The sequence below is a fragment of the Engystomops pustulosus genome, chromosome 1 (assembly GCF_040894005.1).
Source record: "Engystomops pustulosus chromosome 1, aEngPut4.maternal, whole genome shotgun sequence".
Classification (NCBI taxonomy): Eukaryota; Metazoa; Chordata; class Amphibia; order Anura; family Leptodactylidae; genus Engystomops; species Engystomops pustulosus.
The window spans coordinates 214,691,778-214,706,560 of NC_092411.1; the positions used below are offsets into that span (position 1 = coordinate 214,691,778).

A 14,783-nucleotide genomic window follows, 5' to 3' on the forward strand; every position below is an offset into this window, starting at 1 on the left:
ATATTTTTTACTTTTAGTCTTAGAATGGATAGTATAATATTATTTTGTCATTGATTTATTTTATAATACTTTGAGAGAAATGTGCAAAGACCAAGTTTGATCCAACATATAAAAAAGTAAAATAATATATTGGTGCTTCTAGCTTTGAATAGTAAACCCTTGTTTAAGTACAAAAGTTATTAGTTAAATTGGTTCATGCTTGTAAACCTAAACCTATGCTTAAGCCAGCGACTTAGAGCAGCCTTTTACCATCTGTTTATTAACCCCTTGTGGCCACTTTCACCTTCCTGACATAGCACATTTTATCAAATCTGAAATGTGTCACTCACTATAGGTGGTGAAAACGTTGGAACAGGGCTTGTTTTCTGTGATGTTAGATGCACTTTACAAAGAATTTTAGTGGGTTTTTAACTTATTGATGAAATTTGATTAACTCTTGAATAAATGGAGGAAAAGAAGTCACTGACGCCTGTTCCTTACTATTATGTTCAATGTAGGTAAGGGGTTAAATGGACAGCATGCGGCTGCACTAAATGCAATATCTTTTAATACATTACCATTATTTTAACCTCTTGCTGCCAATCACCATAAAAATACATTGGTGGGTGACTCACAGGCTTATCTCTCCAAATACAACACAGGTGTTTGCTGCAATGCTGTGGCTAACACATGCAAAAGCTGGTGGTGCCACCATATTGGCTCATATGTGACATAATCAGGAGTGACGATCTGTAACCATGACAGCTTGGAGTCTATGTAAGACTCCAGGACCTATCATTTATGCAGATATGTAACAATGGGACACAATCTTGTATGTAACCCGGGGACTGCCTGTATATGGCAAAAACGATCAGACCCACTAGGGTTAAAGTACCCTAAGTGTGCTTAAAACCAGTAAAAAAATTTTTAAAAAGGATAAAACAAATAAAAAATGAAAAATCCCCTTTCCCTAGAACTGATCTAAAAATAAACAAAAAAATAACAAGTCAGGTATGACGGCGTCCAAAAAGTCCTGAGTTATCAAAATATCAATTTGGTTATTCCCGGCTGTGAACACCTTAAGAAAAATAGTGCACAAATGTCTGAAACATCACATTTTTTCCATTTTGAATAAAATGAAAACAACATTTTGTCATAAACGTGGAAAGCAAAAACAAAATACCACACACTGTGGTTAATTCAAGGGTCCAAGATTGACCCTATTGTTCTCACTCTACAATAACCAAAGCAGAATAACACACTCTGAGAGCTCTTCAATCAAGTATCATATTAAAACTTACAAAGTTTATTAACTTTACATTAAAAGGTAAGGTACTCAAGTGCTGGGCATAGTCTTGCCAAAATAAATAAAGCAATCCACTGACCAACAGGAGTATAGATATGTAGAGTAAATAAACAAATGCGTCTTACCACTCCTGGTGGTTCAGTGTACATCAGGGTGGGTAGTCCAAGATAATGCTCACAAGATATCAGGTGTATGGCTGACGGTAGTCCCACTATAAGTTTTGTATAAATGGCTACCTGTCCCTAATATCCCCAGATATACTCCCGCCCTTAGAAGGACAGTACCATGTACTTGCGCCTATATAGACCCCGCCAGATTTTTCAGAGGGTCACCAAATGAAAGGATGCCAACAATTAGAATGATAAGATCTTCAAAAATATATGAATGATCATGGGGTATATACATAGGGTGGGTACAAGCCAAAATTAGATACAGGATATACAAAAGGACAGCTTTATGTATATAAGCAAGTACCAGTGTTTACTTGCAGGTCCTATGTGGATTGTCACGCACCCAAACTAATGCCTTACAGAGAGCTATGAAATATATTACCTATTGTACCTCTTAAAAAGAGGAAGAAAGTAAGGCAAAACAATATGGTAGAGAAATGTATAAATAATCTTTATTGTTGCAGACATATACACTAACAAACACCATTAAAAACGGAATTTTTGTGAATTCTACATAACAGGGTTATCACAGTGGTATGCAGCAAAGAAAGGCAGTCATGCCCGGACATGGGAAATGTACAAAAAGGTCATTACATATGGGGAGGGACTGGTGTAAATCAACATGGGGCAAACAACAGTCAGGGTTAATCAATATACTCAACAGTGTTAGTATTACAGAGCCCGATGCCTATGTGGTAAAGGTAGAAGAGCATTGGAGGGGATTAAAGCCAGTCCTTAACAAGTACGGCAGGTAGTAGTGCCAATGTCCGGGGATGACTGCCGCCCCGACACGCTTTTCGGCTCAAAATGAGCCTTCGTCTGGGGGTGGGTAGTAGTGACCCCTCGCCTTATGGTGTACCTAGTGTCGGTCACCCACAATAATTAACAGATAGTATGGTCACTATCTGACCTTATTTTGTCGTGCAAAATATTATACCTTTCATAGCTGTATATGCTGTAGTTATTATTGGCTTCAGAATATGGCGAAACAAAGAATCTTACCGACCATCGTTGGAGGGAGCAGTGAAAGCTGTTAAAGAATAGCAAATGCCTTTTTTTTAATCAATTTTACCTCATTTGGAATTTTTTTCCCGCTTCCCACTATGTGGCATGGGAAATTCAATACTGTCACTAGGAAAGTATAAATTGTTACACAAAAAACAAGCATAATACAGCTGTGTACATGGGAAAATATAAAATGATGGACTTTTAAAGGAGGGGAGCAAAAAATGTAAATGCAAAAAATTGAAAAAGGGCATCAGCGGGAAGGGTATGATAGACGGCGTCATCGATCTATTAAATTGTAGAGCATGTCCCAGTCACAACCATAGAATACATACTTTATTAGGATCTGTGAAAATCTGAGGTAGAACAGCCAAGAAAAACTGAAAATATAATCTTTTATTGTTTTTAAAAATCATCCAAAATTATGAAACAAGGAAAATATAGCATATGTTCAATTTCTAAATATTTCTTCACTCCAGTATCACCACTCTAGTCCCAGATGCTGCGGTGCACACCGGTCCTGCAGGAATGCTGTCACAAACATTCATGAAACCAATCACAAGCAACCACTTGCCTCAGTGGTGAGTTGCATGTGGAACCCCCGCGCAGTGGCGTAACTTGAAGCTGTTAGGCCACAGTGCAAAGTATATGACAGGCCCCTTACTAGAACGTACTGTTTATAGTACTAGTCTTCTCATACGGGTAAGTGACACCCTGTAGGCCCCCTAAGCCTCTTGGGCCCTGCTGCAACCACACCATCTGTGCAACCTCAACTTATGCCCTTGCCGCCAGGCATCAGAATGGTAGTGATGGAGCAATGACACATTCAAAAGGTGTGTATAAGCTATTTCTAAATTTTACAGTTTACCACTTTTGGACATGTTCCTATCCTTCGCACAACATGATTAATAAATGAGGCCAGATGAGTCTTAAATAAACACAATATCATATAACATCTAGTAACAGTGTACTGATAAAACTAGAAATGTCAACTGTGCCATGGGAATTATTGTTTAGTGTAGCTGAATTTGATATGTCTTGTCTTTACAGAGCGTTCCTTGACCCTTACATTGACAATGAATTGAAGTTCTGCCATTCAAGGGAACAATCAATTATTGTAGTTGCGTATATTGTTATTTTAATTATTATCACGCTTAGCTGCTCACTAGTTTAAAAATATCTCTTGGGTATACTAGAAGACATCAAACAACATACTACTGCAACTTAGCAGAGAAAACAAGTAACAGCCAAATGCTTTATTCAATCCATTGTGTGCTCAGGATCCATGTCGTAGAACATGGCCAAGAGCAGTTTGATTAATTACAAGCTCTTCCAATTGTGTTTTTGTGTCCCAGCCTAATGACAGCCAATGTAAGTAACTGGATATATATTGCCTGTGATTTATTAACATAATAATTACTTAGAGGGGCTGCCATACACTGTGATTCATGAAAAGCATACATCTAGAACAAAAACAAACAATCCTAGATTCAGATATCAATAGTTAGATAAACGGTCCCTGTCGTATATCACATCATGTTATTAAATTACAGGGAGCGTAATAAGGGCTAATGCAGGAAATGGAGTGAGTGGTCTGATGTGGTCTATTTACTTAATGCTAATTTGATAATATTACTTCGTCTTCCATCTGCACTCAGAATTTCAATGTTCTATAACATTGATGCATGCACCTTGTGATTACATGGTAATGAGCAGCATCTTCCAGGGTATCTGCAAAAGTTACCATATGTGCTGGTTGTGGTCTGTTCACTACAGCATCATGGATTCCATATTTTCGAGTTACACCAAGGATATGTTTCACAATGGACTCAATCTGCTCTATTGTACAAGACAAGTCCATGTAGTTTGAGAGTGGTTGTCTGAGAGTTATAAAAAATAGTGATGTGTCCCATGCCACAGTCACTCTGCTCAGACAGCTGTATGACTGCAGCTTCCGTGTCCCTGTAAACAGAGGGGAATGGCATGGAGAAAATGTGGCACTGGACAGCGAGAGGGACTGAGGTCTTGTTTAGTATAAAGCATAGAAAACATTCATGGGGCAAGTAGTATTATTACTATTTAAGACATTAGTGCAACCACATCTTGAATATCCTAGTCACCATATCAAATAATGAATTCCATGGAGATTTACAAAAATATGTACACAAAGAGCTACAGTTAAATGAAATGGTGGATCTTCATTGTTAGAAAAAAAAACATAATAATAATTCAAATTATGACCCATACAACAGTAATATGCTCCAAAGCTCCAATGGAGATGAGGCTTCATTGCCATAAGAACTGTTAATCTGTGGAATAGATTACCTAAGGCAGTGGTGGCGAACCTATGGCACGGGTGCCAGAGGTGGCACTCAGAGCCCTTTCTGTGGGCACCCAGGTCCTCAGCATAGAGTTAATTAAACAGGACCCATGGCCTCCTCCTGCAGTCCCAGGCCACACAGGACACAGCCATCCTTGGCTGCCTGGGACTGCGGAAGGAGAAAGAAGATGTGGACGGGGCTGGATTATAATTTGAGCTCCTGCCATGGGCCCTGTAATTCTTCCTGTGCAGGGGACCCTGGAGGGATAATAATCTGAATTTATCCTCTTTCTACTGTATTGATGTCCTCAGGATGCCAATGAGATTGAAAGCTTTGACAAAGCAATGAGCAATAAGTTATTGCTTAAATTGTTGGCACTTTGAAATAAATAAGTGGGTTTTTGTTTTAGTTTGGGCACTCGCTCTATAAAAGGTTTGCCACAACTGACCTAAGGTAATGTTCACAGCGGTAATAAGTGCTAATCTCTTACAACAAACTATTGATAGTACTGTCAACAACTTGGTTGAACGCAATAGACATATATTTGCATCTTGAAAGGACTAGAAATAACAGAGATTGAAAAAAGATGTATAACATGACTTTATAGATAAAAATGAACACTGGCAGAATTTGCATTCATCAGTTTGACTCAGATCTTGTAAAGGATTTTTTCATTTATGCAGGTAAAGATATGGAAATGATATCAAGTTCTTACCGTAAGTAAAATACTCCACTTCAGGAGGAAGTGTGACCAAAGATAGGTCGCTTTCTTGGATATTTTTATCCACATATTGTTGTGCTTTGGTGGCCTGCATAAAAGCTAGGAGCCTTGCAGTAAATGCTGCAATAAAGATGGAGAGCATTCCAAAATCCAGAACATTCCACAGCTGCAATACATATTCTCTTGGTCCCTCTAGCCAAAGCTCCTTACATTCTGACCACATCATTCCTATAGAAACAAAAACAAGTTCCCATTGGTTATTCTTCTTTTCAGTTCATATTAATAACCTTATAATTTACTATGCATCATGTATACACATTGTTATCCAAAACAATGTAATAATTCAATCTATGAGCTTTGAAAGAGTTAAAATACAATAAAAAATAAAATATTTTAGTCATTTATTGATTTTCTTTCTTACATAGTCACCTTCTCCATTAGTGAAAGGATGTGAAATTCAAGTGAATGCATGAGGGGGTAAGCATCTTGAAGGTGTGAGCCAGTCGACCCAGGAAATACACCTGTTTCACATATTAATAGCAGCATAAACTAACTTTGAGCTAGACTCTAAGGAGGAATGTGACAGCTTTTTTATGCCCTTGAAGAAACTAATGCAACACATTTATAAAAATAAAAAAATCTACCCTTTAAAATGCTAAATTATTTTTTTATTAATGAAGCTGAAGCTGTCTTAAAGGCAAATCATGCTATCTTTTTGTGCTACCTATTGTGAACCTATTGTTTAGTAACATAGTTTTCAATTGTGAAAATATTTAATTATAGTTTTACGCTATACTATCAGATGTAACTAACAGAATAACACTTATGTTGGTACATCAAGAAATAATATGCAAAGAAGAAGCAAAATCATTGGTCTTAATGAATAGGGTATAAGTTTTGGAGCTGTACAGGACATTGGGGAATAATTTTAATCCCCAATTCAAAAATGTACTGATTTGGGGAAGGATCTAAAATGTTGATAATGTTAATCACTAAGCATTCATGTATAAAACCTATGAATAGCATCTAGACAATTCATATTTTTGTAACATGAAATCACTAGGATTTACTCATTTCAAATACCAAATAACAAATACCAAATACCAAAAGTGGATGGTTGTTTTCAAGATAAAATATGTATTTTGAAATGAACATACAAACCTACCTAAAACCCATACCATGATGAGCATTTCCGTCCATGTAAATCTTGTGGTCTTCACTCTAAAAATCTGCTTTGGATATTCAATGACTGTGATGTTTGGTAGAGTTTTAATGCCTTCAAATCTATCTGATGCATTAAAGACGAGTAGGCACAGGAAAATGATAAATGATGCAGCATGTGCCACAAACTTCATGAATGGGCTACGAAGAACCTTGCCTAACTAGAAAAAAAAAAAAGAAATGTTATCGGTGCTTATATATACAAGTTTTAGGAGAATCAAATAGTCTACGTATTGTCATGAAAAAACAAAAATAAGCTTTATTTTAATTATATCAAAAAATATCTGGTCCAGCATATGACAATTTCCAGCGTGTCATTATTTATTTCACAAAAACAAGTTCAAAATACTATGGGGGGGGGGGATTTATCACAACTCTTTTGGGTCTGAAGTGCATGTTTTTGTGCCATAATGTCGTGTGTCCATATTTGGACAAATTTTTCAAGCCAGAAATAGCTCAAAATTTTGCAATTATTTACATGAAACTTTTTGGTTGTACAAATGCACATCAGACCCAGTAAGCGTGAAAATTTCTCAATTACGAACACGCAGCTCTTTGCAGCAGCCTTTAGTATCGATATTATTTGAAGTAATAACTTTTTTCATGAATTCAGTCTCTCCCATCATTCTAAAGGAATTTTTGACCCAGTCTTCTTTACAATGGTGGTTTAATTGAATGCAGTTTGTCAACATTCATACATACATACCATATCCTCTAGTTCAATCTGTTGGATAGCATTATGCACAAGGTATGATCCTTTAGTATGCAGGAAGGCTCATCATTGAGGCAGATCCTACATGGTGCACATCCATCCAACTCTGACCTGACATCTTTGTTATTCATGGTTATTTTTTCTTTTGTTTCCTTCGCTTTTACAAATTAACTTCTTGTTTGTTTCCTAGAATCTCTCCTGCATATTATTTTGGGTTTACTCTTTCTCGTCTGGTTCAACACCACTTTGTTAATTTGTGTGAACTTTGTATTCAGAAGTATTTATACTGTCCCTTCCTATAATAATCTTGGCGTATTAAAGGATATGGGAATGGTCAAGGATCTCCCTTCCAGAAATCTCTGCCTGATTGCCTAGCCTAATGTAAGTGGTAGAGGACAACTAGTTGATACTCCCTGCCTCCACCAAAGTGCAAAACATGGAGACATAGACAATACAGCACAAACAGAGAGCAATAGTCTCCAGAAGTGACTCCAGAATCACATGGCAAAAGGATTTGAACAAAAGTCTGAATACAGATCAAGGGTCAAGGGACAAAGTCACAGGACTAGAGTGACTGATTAAAGTGCTAGTAGCATTTTAACCCCTTAAGGACGCAGGGTTTTTTCGTTCATTTCTCGCTCTCCACCTTCAAAAATTTGTGTAAAAAATTCATTTTTACGTGTACCGACCTGTGTGAGGGCTAATTTTGTGCAAAACAAATTTTACTTTCCCGTAATGTTATTTATTTTAACATGCCGTGTACTGTGAAGCTGAAAAAAAATTCCAAATGTGGAAAAATTGAAAAAAAAAAAAACGCACGTGCGTCACATTCTTGTGGGCTCAGTTTTTAAGACTTTCACTCTTCGCTCCAAATAACATGCCTACTTTATTCTTTGGTTATGTGCGATCGCGGTGATACCAAATTTATATAGGTTTTATTGTGTTTAAATACATTTTCAAAAATTAAGCGAATGTGTACAAAAAATCAAAAAAATTTTGCCATTTTCTGAAGCTATTAACTTTTTCATACTTTGGCGCACGGAGCTGTGTGATTTTTTGCGAAATGAGCCGACGTTCGCATTGCTACCATTTTGAGGTCTGTGTGACATTTTGATCATTTTTATTCCATTTTTTATGTAATGTAAAAAGGTGTAAAAGTCGCATTTCGGACATTTGGGCATCATTTCCCAGAACAAAATAAATGGACAAATCAGCACATCCTCTGCCGTACCCTACGAACAGAGGATGACATAGTCTTAGATGTAACAGTTAATCTTTGCCTGCAAGTGAAACCCAAGTCCGTCCCCATCCCAGGTACATCCTCACTTTGAGGGAACAACAGTAATAAGCAAAGAATCACCATAGACTCTGCTTCACAAAATGCTGTTTGAGAAGAATTATTTGTATATTATGTCCCAGAAGTATTATGACATGGTGTAATTTGTCAATTTTCATTTGGTCATCTGAGATTGCATATACTTAATTTTAAGACTTTCTAAGAATCAGATTTTTTATTTAAATAAAAAAAACATATATTTTGCAACATGTTATTAAGCCCTTTTATGGTACTTGGTAAGCGTTTGTTACAAATTTAACTGACAGCCATAAATCCCATTATGTTCAAAGAAACTAGCAGTATGTGCACCAAAGGCAGAAATACATGAAAGTTTTGTGCACTTAAATAGCATTTTACTGCCACTGACCTTTACAAAGCATTACATTCAATAAGAAAAAATAATATTGTTGGACTCATTCATACTTTATACAACAGTTATACATGACTTCGAAAAGGTCAGACATTTTTATAGGTGTATGTGAAAATACTGTAACCCCTTTACAATTTACAATATGTGGCTGCACTACTATAAAAATACTATAAAACATAGGTATAGGCTGAAGGCTCATTGGTGATAAACCATATATATATATATATATATATATATATATATATATATATATATATGCATCCTGACCTCAGTGCATATACATTTTTGATTATTAAGGAAGTACAAATATCTACCAAAAGAAAAAAAATCACAATAAACTGCTGAATGATTGACACCTGTTAGTTTAGGAGTTGAAAGCATTCATTAAAACATGAGGAATTCAATACCCGGCTGCATGGAGCAATCCAGTAACCAACAGCGAGAAATGGAAGGCCCAAGGCGACAACCAGTACAACTAAACATTTGATGGCAATAGGCTGTTCTCGTAATCCTGAGAGGTTTTCATACCAGATTGTCAAAAGTTGCTGTTGACAATTGGGGTGTGCCACAAACTGCAAAAAGAACAATAAAAATGATTTATTAATGTCACATCTATCATGACTTCTACATTTTTATCGAACTATAAAGAAAAATGTGCACAGTCTTCATTTTCCATGTTTTCATTTAAATTTGGATTACTATGTGAAATAAGAACATAAATTGTTGACACAGCATCATAGAAAGCAATGAACCATTACAATACAAGAACCATAATGTATGTGTCAAATATGCATGACTTCAGCAGCAACTCTGTTCCTACACACAACCCTCTGCTTACTTAGTGCTGCTTTTCGGAAACTATATAAATTAGAAATGAGGCGCACAGTTTGAACAAATACCTGAGATAATTAAATCAATACATTTACACAGAGGTGTAAGCTGACAGAAAAATGGAATAATGTTGACTCTACGTTTTCACTATTTAAATGGTAGCTACCCATTTACATGGATAGATTGCAAGAAGCAGTCCTACATTTCTTCCATTGAACATTATATCACAATACAGCAATATTACCAGTTACTGGTACAGTATTTTAAGCCAACACAAAAAGATGGATCCAAACGAAAAAGTGAGAAATCATAACTTTATTTTTTTTTTCCCTTTGTATCCACTTCTTTGCCCTCTTTTCATGTTAAACTGATATTCATAAAAAAATTATAGAAGCTAATCCCTAGAAATATAAAAACTTAGCCAGCTGACAATTATATTACTGGTATTCTCCATTTGTTCCCTACAAATGGAGAATACCAGTAATATAATTGTCAGAGGTGTATTTTCTTATGTACACACTGAGATATAGATTTATGAATAGTCTGTTGAAGTGTTTCATCCACCTTAACAATACTCTGGGAGATCTACAACCGAGCCTCAAAATCTAATGTTCATGCTAAATACTGTACAGTTGATCATGCTTTGACTCATTATCTATAAAAAATAGCCAAACAACCTTTCAATGATCAATGTGATAACAAAGCAGCAGCTCACCAGTCAAAAGATTTCCTCTACACCAAGCGAAATAAATCCAAAACTGCAGCCACATTCATCAAGAGCCCCGGGTGCACACTATCCACTGAGGACCAGCACAGTATTAGGTATAGAAAGAAAGATGTCCGCAGAACTCCAGTAAAATCACATCTTTATTCTTTTCTTGGTAATAAAAGCATTACATTTATAGAATAGCCTACGCATTTCAAGAGTTACCGCTCTTAATCGTGGCATGAGTGCCGGGAACAACTTTCTAAACCTTTCTAGACCTAAGCATGAATGTTGCAGGGGCTGCCTTCCTAAGGATAACCAATAACCCCCCTCATCTATTAATAAGGCCCTTTGTCTCTATTCAAGCAACTGCAACAGGTAAATGGTCCAATGGGCAGCTGTTTCTTTAATTGACTGGAAACCAGAAGGGAAAATGTGCAGGAAAATCTTTGAAGGGGGTACATTGTTGTAGCCTCTTTGATCTCAATATTGATCGTCACTTGCTAAAATCAGGCTTTAAAGAGGTGGCCACACAAAAGTAACTTATGCCCTATCAAAAGTTTAGGGCTTAAGTTAAGCAATCCTGTAGTGAATGGAGCACTGGTCACACATTCGCATCAGTCTACTTACGGGGAGTCTTGGAGTCTCAGCAGTAGTACAACTGGCAATCTGTAATTCCATATCCATATATATAAATATAGCCTGTACATTGATGCCATTCAGGCCTCATTACCCCTATTAAAGGGCATTGAGCAAATGGTCTTATAAGAGACCTGCCGGCTTTGTTGGCTTTGATTTTCAGCTTGCCTTCATTAAAGTAAGTTAATGATCAAACAGTGCTGTCACACTAATTTAAATGGAGGTTGAAAAGAAAATTGAATTTTTTTATGTGTGACTGATAACTCCAGAAGCTGCAATGCGTCTGGCAATCATGTATGTCTATATGTGTCTATATATATACATGTAATGTCTATTCAGGGTTCATTCACACATCTTTTTACATTAGTAGTACTCTTTTTACTTTAGTTTTTACTTACATCAACAGATTGAAAAGCTTCCTTGACCCATAAGTAATAGGCAAATGGAGACATGATCTGAGGGAGATAGGCAGTAGATTTGACATACTGGAGGCATGTGGTAGATTTGACAGACACCCAAACATGTACCATATCTATTAATAAATTCTTCTTTGTAAAGTGGGTGCATCTCACCCAAGTGTACAAGAGATAAAACTGCTATAGGAAGCTCTAGCCTATGAAAGTTTCCCCTTATATATTTACTCAGAAAAACGTACTATAAGGATGGTAGTAGATCCAAAATAGATGACAACTTTCCTTTTATATTTTATTTATCAGGTTAACATGTGTGAATATGGTATTTGACTACATGAGACAAAAAATGGAAAAGAGCCAACATATTTACAGGACAGTAACAAAATAGTAACCATCTGTAAGATTAATACTTCTGAAAAGTTCATAATTTTGCCAAGTTCAGCAATCATTGCATGCTTTAATATTAATATTTTCACCTAGAAACTTATTTCTAATTATGTTAATCTTCAATAAAATTTGAGTGGATTAACCCAGCAATCTCAACTCAAGTCATTTTACAATTGTCTTGCCTCCAGCAGAGCGGCCCTTTAATTTTCACCAATGATCTAGATTCCCGAGGGGCCTAATAAATGTGATCTTGTGGAAATCTTTGGCATATACACCTACACATGCAAAGAATATTTCTGTCCTATTTGCTGTGCTCCTTGTACTGTGTAAGATCTAAAGCAGGAAGTGAATCAGCTTGCTAGAAGGATGAAGTAAAGATATGAAAGTATTGAACCAGTGTGTTTTAATTAGTGGAATTTATTCCAAAAATAGTTTGAGCAGCAGACATTATTCAAAATAAAGAGGTTGTCTCATAGACTCACTGTATGTGCTTTTACCACACATTGATGCTACATTCAGGTCCCTTTCCGAGGATCACTGTTTGACCCAAAGCAGAGAAACACCATTGTCATTTCCTGTTTGTAATGTATGCTAAGTGTTTATACACAAAAATTCCTTACTGCATACATAGACCCAAATTTACCCAGTGTATGCCAAAAGAGAGTAACCTAGGCCAGTATTTATCAGTCCATATCTGCTATCGTATGCCTCTACAGCGATGTACGTCACAGCCTTCCACTTGAAGGGACATGCCCTCCACTGTAAAACTGTGACAGAAGGATCAAGTGCTGTGTAAGTAGAATATCAAAGGGGATCAAATGCTGAAAAACTACCATGTTCATGTTAGGGTATATTCATACTTGGCTAATTGGTTGCCGAATAGGGATTTCTCTGCAACAAGCAAAAATGGAGCAGAATGTCCAGCATGTGATTCTCAATTTCCAATAGTAGGGGAGATGTTGAACTATCTTAACCAATAAAGCTGAGTTGTCTTCATGGTACACATGGGCCTTAACTGTTGGACCCCTCCATTGCCAGTATAGAAACAGACTATAGAACTGTGAGTCCACACAATAAGATTGGAGGGGTCCACACAATAAACTCTTTACATAGGACATGGAGCCAGAAGGCTCCTTGTTGCACTACTGCAGCTTATTTCCTATTTACTTTCCAGAGCCACACCGCCTGTATTGTGCTATGAAGGTTGAGCACTAAGTTATTAAAGGGTATCTGTCACCAGGGAGACTTTTCACTAAAGAAAGGTTGCAGGAGCCCATTACAGCTGCATTGCAAATATGTTTTCCTGCATTTTCTAAGTATTTGTGTATGTTTTTTACCTTACCATGCATCCTGACAGAATCCTCCACCAAGTCCTAGGGGTTGGCTTTGGTTTGAATCCATTTGAAAGGTGGGGGTGAGAGCTGAGAAGTTTGCAGCACAGACAAGTCATGCGTTGTTTTTTGAAACGCATCCAAAACAAAGCCAATTCCTGTTAAAACACACCATTATATTGTTATGCAAATGCCTAGACAAGGCAGAAAGACATATTTGCAATGCAGCTGTAATGGGCTAATGCAATCTTAATTTAGTGAAAAAGAAGCCCCTGGTTGACAGGTTCCCTTTAAGCATCAGCTGTTGTTTTCTGGGTGATGAGATCTAAAGATGAAAACTTGGACTACTGCTGTTTAGCTGAATACATTTACGTATGCATATTGAAGAACAAATTGTTATATAGAGACGAACAACTCTAAAAACAAGAACAAACTAAAGAGCACCATATAAACTTTTTGTTTTCATTAACATTCACACAAATAAAGTAACAGGTCTTATCCCTTTAAATAGTATTTTTAATAATATAATAAACTAATTGTGAATGTTTCCCATGTTGCTGTTTATTAAAACATCCGCAGTATAGTTCTCACATATCTAGCATGCCTTGTAGCTTTTTTGTTGTCTTTTTCACTTTTTGTACAAAGAGAGTCCGATCTATATATATTTTGAGAATGTTTTTGATCTTAGCTGTGATAAACATAGTGCATTCTGTTCCAGGAAAAGCATCCTTGTGCTTGGGCTTACAATGCCAAATATTTCTCATATCATATTCTTATTGTTCAGCAGCCATTTATATTCATGGGCTTAGTCTCCTATAAAAATGTGCAATCTTATCAGATACATTCCCGTAAATTCCCTCCTTTTCTGCGAAACACTAAAATGGTTGTCAGATAGGATGCGGTCGATATTAGGCTAAGAATGCTCAAATAGGAATTTACAAAAAAATCTTATTTGTTTAAAATAACAAATGGCATGGTGAACATAAAAGCCTAACCCCTTAATGTAGTCACTTGGAAATGAAAAAACCCTTGGAGCTATATATCAAAGTCACAGACTGCTTACACATAGGCTTACTTTCACCTTAACAACTTGTATTGATGTGTTTACAGCTGGGGAGCTGTTATCTGAAAATTAAGTTTCAAGTCATAGGAAATGCATCTGTCATAATAACAGTTTTCTGAACAGTGAAGACAAACCATCGGGAAACCATTGGGTTTAGAAGGGGTTATTTCTTTACCCTGTTAAAAAACATATGCGTCATATTGTAACCTCACTGAATTTGTCACAGCAGAAATCCACTAGCAGGTATAGACCTTGCTCTTCCACTATTTTGA

General features: G+C 36.5%; 1 protein-coding gene across 2 annotated transcripts in view; it reads right to left on the reverse strand.

Moving 5' to 3' along the window:
- TRPC3 (transient receptor potential cation channel subfamily C member 3) overlaps positions 1-14,783 on the reverse strand; it is a 195,120-nt gene that overhangs the window by 76,959 nt on the left and 103,378 nt on the right. For both annotated transcript variants that reach the window (XM_072119348.1, XM_072119350.1), the window contains exons 4-6: positions 9,549-9,713; positions 6,668-6,884; positions 5,497-5,730 (exon numbers count right to left, since the gene is read on the reverse strand). In XM_072119348.1, the coding sequence (XP_071975449.1) occupies positions 5,497-5,730; positions 6,668-6,884; positions 9,549-9,713 (616 nt within the window). The remainder of the gene's footprint in view (positions 1-5,496; positions 5,731-6,667; positions 6,885-9,548; positions 9,714-14,783) is intronic.